At 41.0% G+C, this 18404-nt stretch overlaps 1 protein-coding gene across 1 annotated transcript in view; it reads left to right on the top strand.

The window, feature by feature from the left end:
- LOC122879044 (kinase suppressor of Ras 1-like) overlaps window positions 1-18404 on the top strand; it is a 55205-nt gene that overhangs the window by 25823 nt on the left and 10978 nt on the right. The window contains exons 2-7 of the mRNA XM_044202690.1: window positions 430-577; window positions 3155-3345; window positions 10435-10565; window positions 11915-12223; window positions 13107-13270; window positions 13370-13436. Coding sequence (XP_044058625.1) covers window positions 430-577; window positions 3155-3345; window positions 10435-10565; window positions 11915-12223; window positions 13107-13270; window positions 13370-13436 — 1010 coding nt within the window. The remainder of the gene's footprint in view (window positions 1-429; window positions 578-3154; window positions 3346-10434; window positions 10566-11914; window positions 12224-13106; window positions 13271-13369; window positions 13437-18404) is intronic.

Here is an 18404-nt window from a genome sequence, read left to right as displayed (position 1 = left end):
TTGTTTTTGTTGAGACTGTCAGAGACTGATTCAGCTCGAATGATGATTGTTGAGGCTGTAGTTGTTAAGTTACTGTAGTTTTAAAGTTGTCTTGGTCAAAGTCTACCTGTACTTATTTTTGCTGATGCCGTTTTTCAGTGAGTGAAATATGTCCTTATGATGTTAAGACTCATTGCCACATTTCATTTGTGACTGATGCATCAGTAGGTCAGATAAGATTAGCAGGTGCAGTGATAAGGACTCTGTAGAAGACATTTATCGTCATAGACAAAGGAGAGAAGTACAAAAACCCACAGGATCCCACACAAACACACTCATTGTTATATACTGTATATCCTGCAGATTATTGTCATAACAGATTTGCTTGTTACATCTTTGTCTTGTCCTTAAAGCAGTCATTGACAGAGATGCCCTCCTTGTCGCCTGCAGGCTGCAGCAGGGAAGCTCTCAGTGGACGGGTTGCTACAAATGTCCAGCTCTGAGCTGCAGGACACAATGAGACGCCTGGGTTCCAACTCAGAGGATCATTCTCACCTTACTGCTGCCTTCTCCTGTCTGAAGAGTGCTACTAAAACAGGTGAACCAGGAACCATGGCTGCCCTGCATGTTGTGAGGGGTCATTCATAGAAACTGCATAAAATACAATAGAAATACAATAGTATCAGGGTTGATTTATTAATTCTGTTTAATCTTAACTTTGATAAATTATTATGTGATATATTTAACAGCCATCCTTGTTTTAAGTTTTACATATTTGATGTTTGAAAGGGGCATTTTTAAATATATGGTTTCTTTTGATACTTGATTTAAAATCAGAACACTCAAAGCAGCATTACCAACCCAGCTACTGGCCCCTAATAGCCCCAGGTTCACTGCGTGTCATTTATAGTAGGTTTTTAGTAGTTTGACTAATTGAAAATGATTTAAGGAGTTTGTACCATTTAAGTACAACATCAACTAAGGTGGGTCCTGCATTGACTTGTAGCCCTTTTAAGACTTTGAAAAACAATCCCAACTCGAGGTCCACTTAATAGCTTCTTCCAGAACTTTCAACTGTATCAAATAGTCTTCATAAGCTGATGGAGTTTGCACATTTGTCATGAAAATTGATCTGTTGTCACGCGAGCTCATTCGCTGTTATGATTTCATCCATAGCACTTTTAAGACTTCTTGTCCATGTTGGCTTAAAGAATAGTTTCACATTTTCTGAAATCTGTCTTAATACAGTTCTTGCATGTCATATGCACATTAACAGGATTTTTGGTTGCTGTAACCATTCCTCCTGTCCATACTGGCACGTGAAGAGATCCCTTCCTAATGTGATTACAATGTAAATTATGGGGTACAAAATCCACATTCAAATTCCCTCTTTTTGTTTCCCCGGTAAGTGTTTCCTTGCTGAGCTGCAGTGGTGGGATAGTAACACAAAGAGGGAATGTTGTACTAAACAGCAACTTTGGATATATGTATATAATTGACTAAGTCAGACCTCATATTAGCTTTTGCTGAGCTTTGACATGCATTTTTGCACAAACGTAGGACTGTGGATATTGTCCCCCATTTCTTCGATTGTCATAGACCAGTGGCAGCCAAATCTCTCCCTCCACCAAAAATATTTGGACCAGCTGCAGTTTACACTTTCATAGTTTGCATCAACATTTTTGCATTATTTTTCCCAAATCTACTGTAAATGTAAATACAAGGCTCATGTAAATCCCAATAAATAAGACCTGGTAACATCAAATATTACATTGAAGAGAGGTATGTAAACTGTAGCGTGCTGGAATTAAATCTCATATATTTACCAGATGATTACCATAAATAAATAATATAATCCAGTTTTAATGAATTCAAACACCTTTTCCACCCACACGCTGTTGGCCCCCCAATAAGCAATGCTGAAAAAAGGCTCATGGTTGAATTTAATTGCTGACCCCTGTAAAAGACCTGTTCATGGCATGTTAATGCAGGAAAATGGTAAATGGACTCTATTTATGTAGCGCCTTTCTAGTCTTTCTGACTACTCAAAGCGCTTCAACTACATATCTCATTCACCCCATTCACACATTGATGGCAGAACTGCTCATCAAAGTAACTAATCATTCACACACCGAAGGCACAGCCCTCGGGAGTAATTTGGGGTTCAGTGTCTTGCCCAAGGGGGCTTCGACATGTGGGCCGGGGGAAAGCCGGAATCAAACCGCCGACGATTGGTGGACAACCCGGTCTACCACTAAGCCACAGTCTTGAATGAATAAAAGTTGTATTCCATTTATGTGAGGCAGGTCCAGGGTTTGGTATTGTACATGCTGGCTAACTGGAGAGCTTCCTGGGACACTTAATGTAACAGAGCCATTGTAAAAATGTCTGATGTGAAAAAATTCTATAACATTATGAAGTGATCTCTTCACAGCCAGTGTGGAGAAGAGGAATGATTACAGCAAGCAATAACTTGACTGTCAATGTCAGTATTGTTTTAAGACGGACTTGACAAAATGTGGCCCTGTGGGTTGTATTTATTTATGAATACATTTTTTTGTTAAACTATTGTTTTCAAGGTCAAGAATGAAATTTCATGCTTAATTTTTTAGACTTTTATTAGTGTGCTCATATTGCATATTCCTAAATAAAGTTGTGTTTAATCAAATTATCACAAACTAACCGACAAAATCCTGGGGCCAGCGCAATGCATTGCAACATGTAAACACATGCAAATAGGCAAAACAAAAGCAAATGAAGAAAACATCTTCATCAATTGACAACAATTTTTAACAGACAAAAATAAACATCACAACCAAATTCACACCACACAACCAAGTACACACAACTAAATACAGAAACAAGCTGCAAATACAGAAAACACAACTAAGTACAGAAAATGTCATGGTTTTCGGTTTGAGTTTAGTTATTTCCTGTTTTATTTTGTATACTTACCTCTTCTCATGTGTCTGGTAACTTCGCTTTGTTATGGTTTGAGACTTATAGTGTAGTTATTTCCTGTTTTATTTTGAAATGCTCTTTTCCCCACATGTGTCTGGTAGTTTTTCCCGCCAGTTTGATTGTTTACTCTGCCCTGATCAGTTTCACCTGTGTCTTGTTATCTCCCCTCACCTGAGTGTATTTAAGTCTGTGTGCTTCCTTTGTTCTGTGTCAGTTCATCTTCATCAGTCTGTGTCAAGCGTTCCAGCCCTTCTCCAGTGTTTCTGGTGTTTATTTGGATATTTACTGTGTTTCTTGGACGTTTTGGATTTTTGCCTCCTCCCTTTTGGATTTGTTTGCCACATTTGGACTACTTTCACTGGTTTTGATCTCTGCCTGCCTCTTTACAACTCTGTAAGCCTTTTGGTAAGTGACTTAAAATATAAAAATTATACCATTGAACTTAACCTGTTCCTACTCAGTGTCTGTGTTTGGGTCCAATCCCTTGTGTTCCCCTTGTTATCTGCTTGACAAAATGTGACACACTTCCTGTCTTTGTGTGTTTCCCTCCAGTTTTGATTGTTTGCCTGCCTTTGATTTGTTTCACCTGTGTCTTGTTATCTCCTCTCACCAGAATATATTGTTTGTGTGTTTCCCTTGTTTCTTTGTCCGTTCGTCTAAGTCCTTCATGTAAAGCGTTCCAGCCCTTTCCAGTGTTTTCTTCGTTTGTGGGACTTTCTGCATGTCTTGATATAGATTTGTTTCCCCATGCTGGACTGCCTTCCTCGTTTAAACTTTGCCTGCCTCATCATGCCCGTAAGCTTGCTGTACACTTTCTTTTTGTTAATAAATCATTGAACTGCTACTGCCTCTGTGGTCTGCGTTTGGGTCCTACTTTCCCGTGTTCTGGTTAACCTGCTTGACACACGTGACAGAAACTCGCTGCAAATACAGAAAACACAACCAAATGTAAGAATCATGTATATTTGGAAAGCTGTGGCATCCTTGCACAGCTTGCCCTGATGTAGGTGTTTTTTCGTGAATACTTGTTTCTCCGATTCTCTACCACAGCGGAACCTGATATCCTCCTAATTGTTCCAACCACTCATTTTGTTACTCAAAGTGAACTGACCTTTTCTGTCTGTGCCCCTTAACTTTGGAACTCTGTAGCATCTTTGACAAGATACAAAATACAAGATAGATTTATTGATAATTTTACAACACAGGGTTGTATAATGAGATTTTGTTTTGTAGTTCCCTTTATGCTACTCAAAAAAATATTTACAGTAGATCAGTGAATAAAATAAGTAATAGAAATGAAAACTATTTTACATGGTGTAGTGCTGAGATTGAATTTAGTAGTCTCACAGCCTGAGAGAAGAAGTTGCTCTGTAGTCTGGTGGTACAACAGCGGGTACTTCTGTATCTCTTTCCAGATGGCAGCAGTGTGAACAGGCTGTGGCTGGGGTGGGTACTGTCCTTTAGTATCCTTTGGGTTCTGCACAGGCACCTCACCGATATCACTGATGCTCGGTAGGTTGGTACCACTGATCTTCTGAGCGGATTTATTCACCCGCTGCAGAGCCCTCCAAGCGATACTTAGTTACTTTCCACCACTGCTTACTGACTGTGCCACTGGGGAGATGTGGTTTTCACACACTTTCTCACAAGTTGAGGCAATGACATCACATGTGCCAGACTGTGGTATTTTTATCTGTTTAAACTTAAAACACTTACAACAGTCAAAATGTTGGTGAGAACATTTGGAAAAAGATCACACATTTTGTTGTAATAAGCCACACCCACTTTTATCAGTCATTACCAAATTTTATGCATCAACTGAGTCATGAATGTAGATCGAGCAAACCAAATTTCATACAAATTCATATAGCTATAAACTTTATGCATTTGTGACACCCCCTAGAGACAGAATTTCCCAGCTCTGCTCAGCAACATCAATCCACCAATCAGAACAGAGGAAAAAACTGAAGGTTTAATTAGTAAATCAACATGAGCTGTGTGTAACTGAAAGTGCTCAGACATTGATAGAGAAAGTGTGAAAACTGTAAAAGTTCCACTCAAAGAAGAAACTATCATTCAGAAACTGTAGGTCGTATGAGTGAAGAGATTTGAATTGTGAATTAAGGATTAGGATTTACAAAAAAATAGCTGAGTCACAGCATAGATGTCCTTAAAGAGGTGAACATTTTGATATTTGAATGGTTTCTGTACCAAAATGGATGCAGGGGTAGTAGAAATGTTGAAAAGGAGTGAGAAACAGACAGACAGATGGAGAGTGAAAGACAGACAACAGGCAGGGAGTGAGAGTCAGTAACTTGTATGTGTGTCAAACTGCACTAATTAGCTCATCGCAATCAACTGTGTGCCCCCACCCCCTGAGATCAAAGGTTGCCATGGTGATGGTAACTGCTGTGTGTGACTCCTGGCTCAGAGTTCATATCATAGAGATTTTAGCTGAGGCACTCCTCTGAAAGTCTTGCTTCTAGTTCAAAGACTGTAACGCTTATTGCCCAAGTTAAAAGACCATAAGAGAGAGGAGGAGGAAGAGGTCACTGTTGGATTTCTAGCATTTTCTGGTCGAATTCACCCATGTAATTTTGAAGCACATTGAGGCTAACTGAATTGGCGGCTGAGAGGCTAATAGAAAACAATGACCCAATTGCTGACGCTGCGGCGAGTAACCCACGCTGGAACCGTTTTGGGTGATTCCTGCCGCTGAGGTCGTCTTCAGTGACCAAGAACTTCAATAGTTGTTCGAGGATGTGGACTGTTGTTTGATTTGCTCGCTCCACCATGTCATGGGTCTGGACTCCGCTAAGTCTGCCCCTTGGATATAACCTGATCTCATAATAACTTATTATCCGTCTAGAACACTGCGCTCCCAGAATGCAGCGTTACTTGTGGCTCCTAGAGTCTCCAAAAGTAGAATGGGAGCCAGAGCCTTCAGTTATCAAGCTCCTCTCCTGTGGAATCACATCCCACTGTGGGTTAGGGAGGCAGACACCATCTCCACATTTAAGAGTAGGCTTAAGACTTTCCTCTTTGATAAAGCTTATAGTTAGGGTTGGCTTGGGTGAGCCCTGAACCATCCCTTAGTTTTGCTGCTATAGACCTAGACTGCCGGGAGACTTCCCATGATGCACCTCTTTCCTCTCTCCTTCTTTCCCTCTCCATATGTATTTATTTTTATCCCATTACTGCATGTTACAAACTCAACATCTTCTCTCTCCTGTAGTTCTGTGCTTTCTCGTTTCTCTCCTCTCTCCTTCTGTCGCTTTCAGCAGGTATTTCTGGCCCTGGAGCTGCAGAAACTGGCTCTGTGGTTGTGGGCCACTTGCTGCCCCTGTGTGCCTACTCGACAACTACTACTACAGTTGTTGTTATTGGCTTTCTTACTAATACTGTCATTATTTTTCTTATAGCTGTCATTCCTATTATTAATTTATGAATATTAATACTACAATTACAATTCTACTATTTTTTTTAATCTAGGTGGTATTTGCATTGTGCCTCCCTCTCTCCCACCCCCAACCCCCTTTCCCAAAACCTCTCTCTCTCTCTCTCTCTCTCTCTCTCTCTCTCTCTCTCTCTCTCTCTCTCTCTCTCTCTCTCTCTCTCTCTCTCTCTCTCTCTCTCTCTCTCTCTCTCTCTCTCTCTCTCTCTCTCAAAACCTAACATGGCAGCAGCGGATGGCCTCCCACCACTGAGTCTGGTTCTGTCCAAGGTTTCTGCCTCTTAAAGGAAGTTTTTTCTTGCCACTGTCGCCAAATGCTTGCTCATGGTGGGATTTGTTGGGTCTCTGTAAATAATATTATAAAGAGTACGGTCTATAGGAAAAGTGCAATGAGATAACTTCTGTTATGAATTGGTGCTGTATAAATAAAATTTAATTGAACTGGAGCAATGCGGGGTGGATCTGATGGCCATCAGGACCAGTGAGAGTTTTACATCCCAGTCCTTTCCATTGCTGTACACATACTTTTTGAGCATGTGTATGATGGTGTAGTTGGCATGTTCGACTTTACCGGATGAGGATGTTACAGGATGTAGAATTTTACTTTCACTCCCAAGATGTCATATAGGGTGGTCAAGATGCTGGAGGTGAAATGGGTGCCTCGATCCGAATCAACAGAGAAGGGTAGCTCCCAGCGACTGAACACATGGTTCAGCAGCAAGACTGCAGTCATCATAGCCTTGTCGTTAGGTGCTGGGAGGCATTGGACCCATTTGGAAAATGCGCACACAATGGTGAGGAGGTACTTGTTACCTCGAGAAGATCTTGGGACTGGTCCGACCCAGTCGATTTGAAGGTGAGACCAGGGGAACGTGACCCGCCTTCTCTGTAGTGGGGCATGGCCCAGTGGTCAGGATGGCTGGAACTGGCAACAAACCAGGTATCCTTGGACATGGGACATGTGTCACTGCCATTGTTGGCCAGTAAGCGACCTGCCGGAGGATCTGGAGAGCAATCTCTGCGTATTGACTCGTCTTAGGACCTATTTGGTAGTGGTTTGGTTCCTCCACGTTGTGGTTGACCCAAACAACTCCAACCCTGGCCCGGATCTAGCTTTCGTGAAAGGAACAGCCATCCACATAGACCCTTGGAAGGTCTTCACACACGTTTTCGTTGTAATAATGATGATTTGAAAGGAGTGTTGGTGTGGTGACCAGTATGGACTGGGGGCTTGCTTGCCTTTCACAATTGCAGTGTTGGCACTTAGCCAGGCCCTGACCCAAAGCCATCTTGTAGTTTTGGCCATATTTGACCTCAGTGTCATAGCCTTGTAGGGCCATCATTCAGGACCCAATGCGGCTATTGGATACTCGTCCTTCCCTCAGCCATTGGCTGTTCAGGAAAGTGACGGGTTGGTGACAAGTTTCAATGATCACTTTCTGGCCCCCAATGTAGCTGTGGAAGTGTTCAACAGCCCAGACGGTGGCAAAAAGAGCTTTTTCGCAGTCAGAGAATTTGATCTCAACGCTGCTCAGAGGTCGACTTGCATAGGCAACGACCCACTTGTCTGTGTCATGGTTCTCTGCTAAGGTGGCACTGAGTAGTTACACACACCCAGGAAGCTTCAGAGTCCCGAAATATCTGTCAGGGCTTTGATGTCTTGGGTGGCTCGAATCCTCACAGTTTGGGGTTCAATGCCTTTGGCTCCAACTGTTAGACACATGTACTACACCTTTGTGTGGCACCACTGGCCTTTGGCGACGGCCAATTTGGCTCCTGAGGCAGCGAGCTGGTTGAGTACATGGGGGATTTCATTTGCGTGTTCTTCGAAAGTTTGACTCATCATCGGGACGTCGTCCATGTAAATGAGGTTGCTGCGGGTGGCAACGTCACTCATTGCTCTGTGGAGTAAGATGTTGAGCTCAGCTGGGGAGTTAGAATACCTGAATGGGCAGTGGTTCCAGAACATATTGTATTTGTGGTTACAGAACGAGAACGACAATTTGTACTGATCAGCTGGATCAACTCTCGTGGTCCAGAAACTATTAGCCACGTCCACTTTGGAAAAGAAGCGGGCTCCTTTCACCCTGGCCAGTTCTATTCAATTCAGTTCAATTCAGTTTTATTTATATAGCACCAATTCATAATCGATGTTATCTCATTGCACTTTTCCTATAGAGCAGGTTTAAACCGTACTCTATAATATTATTTCCAAATGTTTGGTCAAAGGACGGCAGTCGATCATAAGGCGCCACTTGCCATTTGGTTTCAACACGGGCCAGATTGGCGAGTTTTAGGTCGAGTTGCATTCCCTGATGATTTGCTTCTGCAGCAACTGGTCGAGGATCTCTTCGATTGACACATAGATAGCCAACAGAAACTTTTATTGGCAGAATCTTTTTATGGGCCTGTGGGTCAGTAGGAATGCGGACCATTGACTCCACAATCATGAAGGCCCTGTGAGAAGATGGGCTGGAAATCGCGGAACAATTTCAGGAGCACATCGGCCCTCTGTCATCAGAGCATCTTTGCTAGCTGTTGGTCAACCTCGGACTCAAAGCCAGGAGGAGACTCCACTGGTGGGGAATGGGTTACTTCTCCACCTGAGGCTGGGTCTACCGGTTGGGTCACAAGAGCGTACACAACCATGTCACTTTCACTGCTTAGGGCGGTAACACAGATTGCTTCCTCCTGGAGCATTTTGTGGCAGGCAGTGGTGATGATTTTGGTCGGGAAAGTGACAAGAGCATTATCCAGATTGTCGTTCCTGATCAAGGTTGGAGGCAGATAGCTGAAAGTCTTGTGACCAGTTTAAAGTTTAACTGACGTCTGTAGCTGAAAGTATGCAGCACTTGTAGCATTTCAAAGTGGAGTAGGTTTGAACAGGAAGATTTCTCTATTGACTTCCCATTCAAAAATGTTTTTGAAAAAAGCTTAATATTTTAAAAAGTAGAAAAGGTAGAAAAATAATAAATAGCATAAATATCCTTAAAGAGCTGAATGTTTTGATACTTGAATGGTTCTGTAGCTGAAAGTATGCAGAAGTAGTAGCAGTAGTAGTAAAACCAAAAACTTAGGCAATAAGAATAAAAATAAGTATAAGAATAAATATTTGAATAACAATTATTAGTGGGAATGCTTACTACTTGTTGTTATTGTGTGCCTTGTGCTTTGCACTTCAGGCACACAATAATAACAAGAAAATATCTGAAGAAATTTTCGGGTGTGCCTGAAGTTCTGTGCGTACCCTGGCAGCTGTACCGAGCGGCTGAAAAGCCTGTGCAGAGCCACCTCAAAGTGACATGTCTTGCCAGGAGAGGATGAAACGGCCCCCTTTATTTTAAAAAAAAAAAAAAAAAAAAAAAAAAAAAAAAAAAAAAAGCTCCATGAGAGGACTCGGTGTGGATGACGAGTCAAGCGACCCGAGCAACCAGACACGGAATGCGATTACTCTTTCTCTTATTTTGTTTTCCCGCTTCGAACTCATCACCTGACTTACAGTATTTCAGATAACTGAGATCTACACGCCATAAGTCGGTTAAAATATGTCACACATCATCTGGCGATAATTTATCCTTAATGTTTGCTTTAACAGTTAAAAAAAGATCCGGCCAATTTTGGCCGAGAACATCATAATAAGCATACGTGTATTTGGGGCACTCAGTCATTGAAAATATTCTCTCAGCTCAAAAACTACCTTTTTCCACTATGAGTGGCACAAGACTTCACTGAAGACACTGATATATAATATGTTTATGTAGTCCTTAAAATGTAGAAGCTGTCCCAGTTTAAAAGCTCCTATCATCTCTGTAGTAGAACTTCTTACACATCTGAACAAATGCACACACACACACACACACACACACACACACAGTGGTTGCTATAGTGACTGCCCCACTTCAACACTCTGTAATGAGCTCAGACAGTTCATTTGAATGGAGAATTAACCTCTCGAACTCCTGCTTACAGTTTCCAGACCGTGAGTCCAGGAGCCATAACGAACACATCATCAGAACTGGGAAATCCTGGTGAACGCACAGTGTGAAATTTGTGTGTGGCAAAACTGGCACTGGTCTACTTTCCTCCAGACATTTCTGCTTTCAGTTTATACAGCAGTCAGTGGCCAGTTGCTTGGAACTCCCATCGCTTTGAGTCTCACCAGGCCAAATGTGTAAGTCTGCAAAACTGCATGGCTGTGACGCAAAAAAAAAAGAAACTGCATTTTTGTGAAAACCGTGCAATCAAAATACCCATTTACTCAGACAAAGTCCCACTTGTCGTGGCCTGTTTAAACTTTTAATTATTCTTCTACGTCAAAGTATGGCGATGCATTGTGGTCTCAAAGGTGGGTCTGAGATATCTTCACAACAACTCATTTCTATAGAGCAATTTTGTATTCTTTTGCAATTTTCGCAAAAACGGTTGGTCCTATCTCAAAGAAAAGTCATATCGCTCTATTCCTGAGCATTCCGCACGATTTGATGTACTTTTTGCGTTTGTAAATAAAGATTAGAAGAACACAGTGTGATTAATCACACAATAAGTATAACTAGAATGTGCATTTCCTGAAGAAAATATGTGTGAGAGCTAGAAGTTGTTAGCAGCAGCTGCTGTGGTGGTTACTACTGCTGCCGCTGCAAGCTGCTGCTCCAGCAGCAAGTTTTTAAAATCTTTTATCGCCACCTACAGGTGAAATTGTATCAAATGCTACAGACTTGTTAAGCGTCCCCATCTGTACAACTTTGCTGAATTTGGTTACCATGGAATATTACATTAAAGAAATACAGCAGTTGGAGTATGGTGGTGTTTTACTAATGGCCATGAGGTGGGGCTATTGGTGCCATGCTTAAATACCTCATGCAAATACTCATTGAGAACTTGTTTATGAAGTTTCATTTTATTAAAGTCAACAGAATTGTAGAAATATCATGTTTTGATGTTACTGTAGCCCCCTGGTAAGCGATACCCCAAAACAAACTGATATGTTTTATTCGGGGTCATCTAATGATGGTATGTTCAAAGTTTGATGAAGGTTAGATGAAATATGTGCCAAAAAATGTTTTTACCAAAAAAATCCAAAATGGCAGAACATTTTTCCAGGTGCAAATGGGAGTGGGACGGAGAACGTAGAAATATGTATTGTACAGGTACACTGACTCTTTAGTGTTCTATGCACTTTATACTATGGTCTGTACTACACTGGTTTAAAACACTTGTTTAGAAAGTAGTTACAAAACAGTCGCAGTAAAAGAGTTATCAGTAAACTGGGTTACATTTCAGATGGGATTATAGTAAGTACATTTTAAATTGAATTTGTACAAAAATTTAATAAAATTGATTATATTTCACAAGTAACTATCCTTACCCTCTTTGTGTAATGTGACAATATGTACTCAACTTGCTCATCTGTGATCTTTACTCTTTGATTCAAGGAGGTGACCCGAGGCCTGACTCAGGCTCCTGCAGCTCTGAGCCCCAACAGGACAGTGATGCCTTCTCTCCCATTTGCACCCCCTCCAGCTCTGGTAGCCCTTCCAACCTGCTGCAGCCTACCAGCACCCACGGCCGCTCCATCTCCATATCAGTAGTACCTTGTTCAGATGACCAGCGACTTTACATATTACCTGAGGAAATGACTGACGTCTTCACCCTGGAGCCAAGCACCCCTCCAGGCACCCGAGCCTCAAAGACACGCACTGCCAAGCCCTCCCACACACCGCCGCCGCCTTCCCGCAAATTGCTGCAGCTCCTCCCAAACATTGCACTGACAAGAAGCAAGAGTCATGAGTCACAGCTGGCCAACCGCATTGAGGAGCCTGCTACACACAAGTGGGTATTAGAATTAATACTGCAGTCATGCCTTTATGGTAAAGATGGTAGATCAGAGTCTCCTTTTTGAAACTTTGCCATACCTTTCAGCTGCTAAATATCAAACAGAAATAAAACTACTGAGACATAAGTCATTGTATCCAGGTATAGCCTCAGTCATTATGTATGTCATAATATAAAAAAATATGGATTATCACTACTTAATCAAGAGATGCATTGCAAGGGAAAATGTCACTCAACAGTTACACTTTTGCTGTGGATATTTGTGATCCCCAGAGGATGAAATCTTTGTATCTCTGACTGAAAGTTATTTTAGTTTAGATTTTAGTCTAGACTAGACTGTATTACATCTCTCTCTTCCTCATTTCCTCTCATCTTTCCACTATCTGTAATAAAGGCACAAAAATGCCCCCAAAATACTAAAACAGCATGTCTGATGCAGCTGATACTAAAAGTGTCATCATCAGCCCAAAATGTCAGCTTTGCACACAAGATATCTCATAATATAACAGGCAGATTGCCATGTAATTTACTGAGCACATTCATGCTCCCTAGTGGGTTCAAACCCTCTGGACAAAAGTTACATGTTAAGTCCCACAACTGGTGAAACTACAAATTTGTCATTAAGTTGTTCATTTTCTCCAAGGTCAGGGCTCTGACTTTCTTGTGTAATTCGGCACTCATACATGTACAAATGAAGGAAGAGAAATCAAAACCATATCTATCCCTAACTATTACGCTATGGTTTACCTGCTACTAATGACCAATGTTCTTTTTTCAGCAATTTTTGTACTGTTCAGCTGAATTGTCAGTGTCACAGGATGAAGTGGACTGCTGTATCTGAGAACTTATAGTAGTTGTTAGTTGCTCTCTGTCCTTGCAGGTCCCGTAAGAAGAACAAAGCATTGGCTGCTATTCATATAAACGGTTGTGGGAACAGTCCTGAAGACTCAGCACTGTGGTCACCACTGCTGTCTGCCCCAACTCCAGGCCCTGTCCCAGCCTCAGCCCCATACATGATGCCTGCCACCCCCATCTTGCTGGACAGTGAGTCCCCATAACAGATAATGGCCTTGATGGCTCTCATTGGATGGTGCTTCTGTGATTGTTTCATTTCCCCATTGTCTCATTTTGTGTTTTTCACAGATGTGCCCATGCACAGGAGTTCCCCTCAGACATTGAGGAGAGACATTGGCCTGGCTGTAACACACAGGTGAGTTATCACCCATATAGACCTCCTGCCTTGTTTAGAATACAGACTGGATAGAACCATCAAAAAGTGAGTCTGGATAGTGTAATCTCAAACTATTCTTGCAGACCTGAAGAACTTTTTATTAACACACATCTAACAAATTCATCTCCAGTGCAAACACTGCAGTGGAGCGCTTCTCTTTATCACAGAGAATGAAAGAATGTAAACATGGTTACAGTTGCTATACATTGCGTCGTGATATGAACGAATTAAATCTAATGCTCAACTATAAATCACAGGCTACACTGTAGCTACTGAGGGACTTCTCTAATCACCACGCTTACCTCAAGTATAAATCAAGTTTTAGTATTATACTTCCATGAAGTTGGGGGACTAACAAGAGACAGATTAAAAAAAAAAGACTGGTCAAAATCAAAGCAGCAGAGCCAGAGATATCCTGACTTTTAGTGCCTAGTATGGGTCAAAAACACTCCAAAAACACTGGATCTTAAACTTACCATAATGCACCTAACTGACCTTCCTTAGAGCTTTCTGTTGTGAATTTGTAGTCTACAACCCCAAGCCAGATAACATCAGTGTGACATCATTAGCGTTATTTTCTAATAATTGACAAAGCTCCTCCAGAGCTACAGAAGACATGATACAACAGTTTTCACAGGCTGAGTTGGACTAATGTGTAAAATCTGTGGAATGCCCCTTTAATGCTTTTTTCACAGATTTTAAATTACCATTTTTCCCCAATACTTTAGTTGACTGGCTGAGATGAACCTACAGTGACTAGTTTGCAGTATGTTTCATGGTTCTACAAACAGACATGTCCACATACTATTTTGGAATTTTCTGGCTGATTGACATTCCGCTATCATTGCTGTAGTTTCCTGTTAACTCCCTGTGAGAGTCTAGCTGGGATAGGCAGTGAGAGATGTCAGTCCAAATTCACACTGAGCCCTCTGAATTAAACCACTGTTGAGTCAGTGCATCTGTCTGGAGGGAATGGCATGTTGTGAGAATCCAGGAATTTGAACAATGCAGAGTGCTCAGTCTGACCCACTGTTTATCCTACCAGACAGTGAATGTTTTACTGTTAACCTTGCCTCAGCAACCGGGATGAGTGACATAGCTACATCATGAAAAGGATTTCAATTGCATCTTGTGGACATTTTTTTCAGAAACCCACTGTAAATTCCCTGGTTACAGTTCCCTTATCCTAAATATGACTTTTTATACAACTTATTGAAAACTGTTTCCTGATCATGTTTTTGTCCATGTTTTGATACCTCATTCTGATCCAGTATTTATATGTTCCTACATAATACAGGCATACTTAACCTGATGTCATCTCTGTAATCTGTGCAGAGGAATGTCAGCGTGTGTTTTTAAACAGTTAATTAGTACAATAATGATAGAAACAAATTGTTTATGATTGCATCAATCCAACGCTATTTCAGTCAATTATACCACATTTCACATTGTAAATGGTTACATCATATCTTAAAATGTTAATTTTTTTACAGTCTGGGCGCTACATGTGCTGGTCGTTGTGCCTGATGGCTGTTGTTTGTGTCGCTCTGTGCTTCACTCCCATTTCAGTGGTTTAACAGAGCACAAAAGGGCATTTTGACAGCTAGTTTACCCAGATAGCAATGGGTTACATTAACCAAGAGATAAGAAATTGATTGGGCTTTATATAGCTACTGCAGTGTCATGATCATCTTCAATTCCAATCTTATAGATTAGCTCATGACATAACGGAATACATAACTGAAGGTCAGATTTTAAGGAGATCTGTAGAGCATATTCATGGTCCCAAGAAGACCTGCTTTTGGTGACATCTTGACATTTCTTCTTGTGCTACTGTCACACAATAATTTCAGCTGTATACAGGAAATATCAAAATCTTATAAAGGCAGGAAATTTACTGAGAACATGTATGCTCCCCAGAAGATGAAACTTTTCTATTCCAGACACTAAAATTCAAAATGTCAACTTTGCACGTGAGATGTGTCAATCTAAATGGCAGATTTAACTCATTGCACTTTTCCTATAGAGCTCTTTATAATATTATTTACTTTACTTGTTTGGACTAGTCTTGTTATGTAAAGTATGTTACATTGATACTAAATCCAATACTACAGTCCCTGAATTTAGGGTCAAAACTACATATCAGCCAAAAAAGACGGGCAAATTGGGTTTAGGTTAATTTAATTCAATTCAGTTAAATTATATTCATATAGCACCAATTCATAACAGAAGTTATCTCATTGCACTTGTCCTATAGAGCATAAACTTTATAATATTATTTACAGAGACCCAACAATTCCCACCGTGAGCAAGCACTTGGCGACATGTGGCAAGGAAAAGCTTCCTTTTAAGAAACCTCAAGCAGAACCAGACTCAGGGTAGGCGGCGAGAGAGAGAGAGAGAGAGAGAACTATATAAGTACAGTCTATTTACCATTTACAATGATAATATCAGTGAAAATGCAAACAACAATACAAATTCCACCGTGAATTTTAAAATAGTAATAATGTAATGGTAGTGGTAATATTAATAAAGTAATAATAGGAATGATAGTGAGAGGAATAATGATAATACTAATAATAACTATTGTAGTAGCAGTTGTAGAGCAGGAACATGGGGGCAGCTGGTGGACCACAATCAAATATCCAGACTCTGCAGCTCCGGAGGCAGAAATACCTGCTGAGCTGTATTCCTATAGTTCTCAGTAGCAACGACTTCATGAGCTTCTTCAATGATAAAATTTTAACTATTAGAGAAAAAATTCATCAAGTCCTGCCTTTAACCGGTGCTGACTTGTCTTCAAACACAGGAACCTTGGAAACAGCTGTAGAGCCTGATGTGTGGCTGCTTTGCGCCTGTCAACCTTCTTCAGCTGACTTCGACGATTAATTCATCTAAGCCATCAGCCTGTCTCTTAGACCCCATTCCAACTAGGCTGCTTAAAGACATTTTACCCTTAATTAGCACTTCTTTACTGGATATGATCAATCTGTCTTTATTAACAGGCTATGTACCACAATCCTTTAAAGTAGCTGTAATTAAACCGCTTCTTAAAAAGCCCACTCTTGATACAGGGGTTTTAGCCAACTATAGACCTATATCTAACTTTCCCTTTCTCTCTAAGATCCTTGAGAAAGCAGTTGCCAATCAGTTGTGTGACTTTCTAAATAACAATAGTTTATTTAAGGATTTTCAGTCAGGGTTTAGAGTGCATCATAGCACATAAACAGCACTGGTGAAAATTACAAATGACCTTTTAATTGCATCAGACAATGGACTTGTCTCTGTACTTGTCTTGTTAGATCTTAGTGCTGCGATCGACACCATTGACCATCACATCCTATTACAGAGACTGGAACATGTAATTGGCATTAAAGGAACCGCACTAAGCTGGTTTAAATCCTATCAGATCAATAGATCAGTTTGTACATGTTAACGGTGAGTCCTCCATGCACGCTAAAGTTAGTCATGGAGTTCCACAAAGTTCTGTGCTTGGACTGATTCTATTCACCTTATATATGCTTCCTCTAGGCAGTATTATTAGGAAGCATTCCATAAACTTGCATTGCTATGGAGATGATACCCAGTTATATCTATCGATCAAGCCAGATGAATCTAACCAGTTAATTAAACTTCAGGCATGCCTTAAGGACATAAAAAGCTGGATGACCTGCAACTCAGACAAAACTGAAGTTATTGTATTTTGTCCCAAACACCTCCGAGACACATTATCTAAAGATATAGTTGTTCTAGATGGCATTGCCCTGGCCTCCAGCAGCATCGTAAGGAACCTCTGAGTTATCTTTGATCAGGATTTATCCTTTAACTCCCACATGAAACAAGCTTCAAGGACTGCCTTTTTTCACCTACGTAATATTGCAAAAATCAGGCACATCCTGTCTAAAAATGATTCCGAAAAATTAGTCCATGCATTTGTTACTTCTAGGTTGGACTACTGCAATTCATTATTATCTGGCTGCCTGAATAAGTCTCTTAAGACATTTCAGTTGATCCAGAATGCTGCGGCACGTGTACTGATAAAAACTAGGAAAAGAGATCATATCTCTCCAATATTAGCTTCTCTGCACTGACTCCCTGTAAAATTTAGAATAGAATTTAAAATCCTTCTCCTCACCTACAAAGCTCCCAACGGTCTGGCACCATCGTATCTTAAAGATCTCATAACACCATATTATCCGACTAGAACACTGCGCTCCCAGGTTGCAGGGTTACTTGTGGTTCCTAGAGTCTCCAAAAGTAGAATGGGAGCTAGAGCCTTTAGTTATCAAGCTCCTCTTCTGTGGAATCACGTGCCAGTTTGGGTTCAGGAGGCAGACACTATCTCCACATTTAAGAGTAGGCTTAAGACTTTCCTCTTTGATAAACTTTATAGTTAGGGCTGGCTTGGGTGAGTCCTGAACCATCCCTTAGTTATGCTGCTATAGGTCTAGACTGCCGGGAGACTTCACATGATGCGCCTCTTTCCTCTCTCCTTCTCTCCCTCTCCTTCTGTATGCATTTTTATCCCATTACTGCATGTTACTAACTCAACATCTTCTCTCTCCCGTAGTTTTGTTCTTTTTTTTTCTCTCCTCTCTCCTTCTGTCGCTTTCAGCAGTTATTTCTGCAGAGTCTGGATCTGTGGTTGTGGGCCACCTGCTCCCCCTGTGTTCCTGCTCAAACAACTGCTACTGCAGTTGTTGTTATTGGCTCTGTTACTGATGCTGACATTATTCTTCCTATAGCTGCCATTCCTTATTAATATTAACACTACAATTACTATTCTAATATATTAAAAAAAAAAATAATTCTACGTGGTCTTTGCATTGTGCCTCCCTAACCCTATCCCCTTCCCCCAAGCCCCTCCTCTCTCTCTCTCTCTCTCTCTCTCTCTCTCTCTCTCTCTCTCTCTGAATCTAACACGGCAGTGGCGGATGGCCATTGAGT

Source organism: Siniperca chuatsi, linkage group LG7, assembly GCF_020085105.1.
Source record: "Siniperca chuatsi isolate FFG_IHB_CAS linkage group LG7, ASM2008510v1, whole genome shotgun sequence".
In the NCBI taxonomy this organism is placed as follows: Eukaryota; Metazoa; Chordata; class Actinopteri; order Centrarchiformes; family Sinipercidae; genus Siniperca; species Siniperca chuatsi.
Note: the sequence above shows the minus strand (reverse complement) of the source record. Positions and strands in the feature narration are given on the sequence as shown.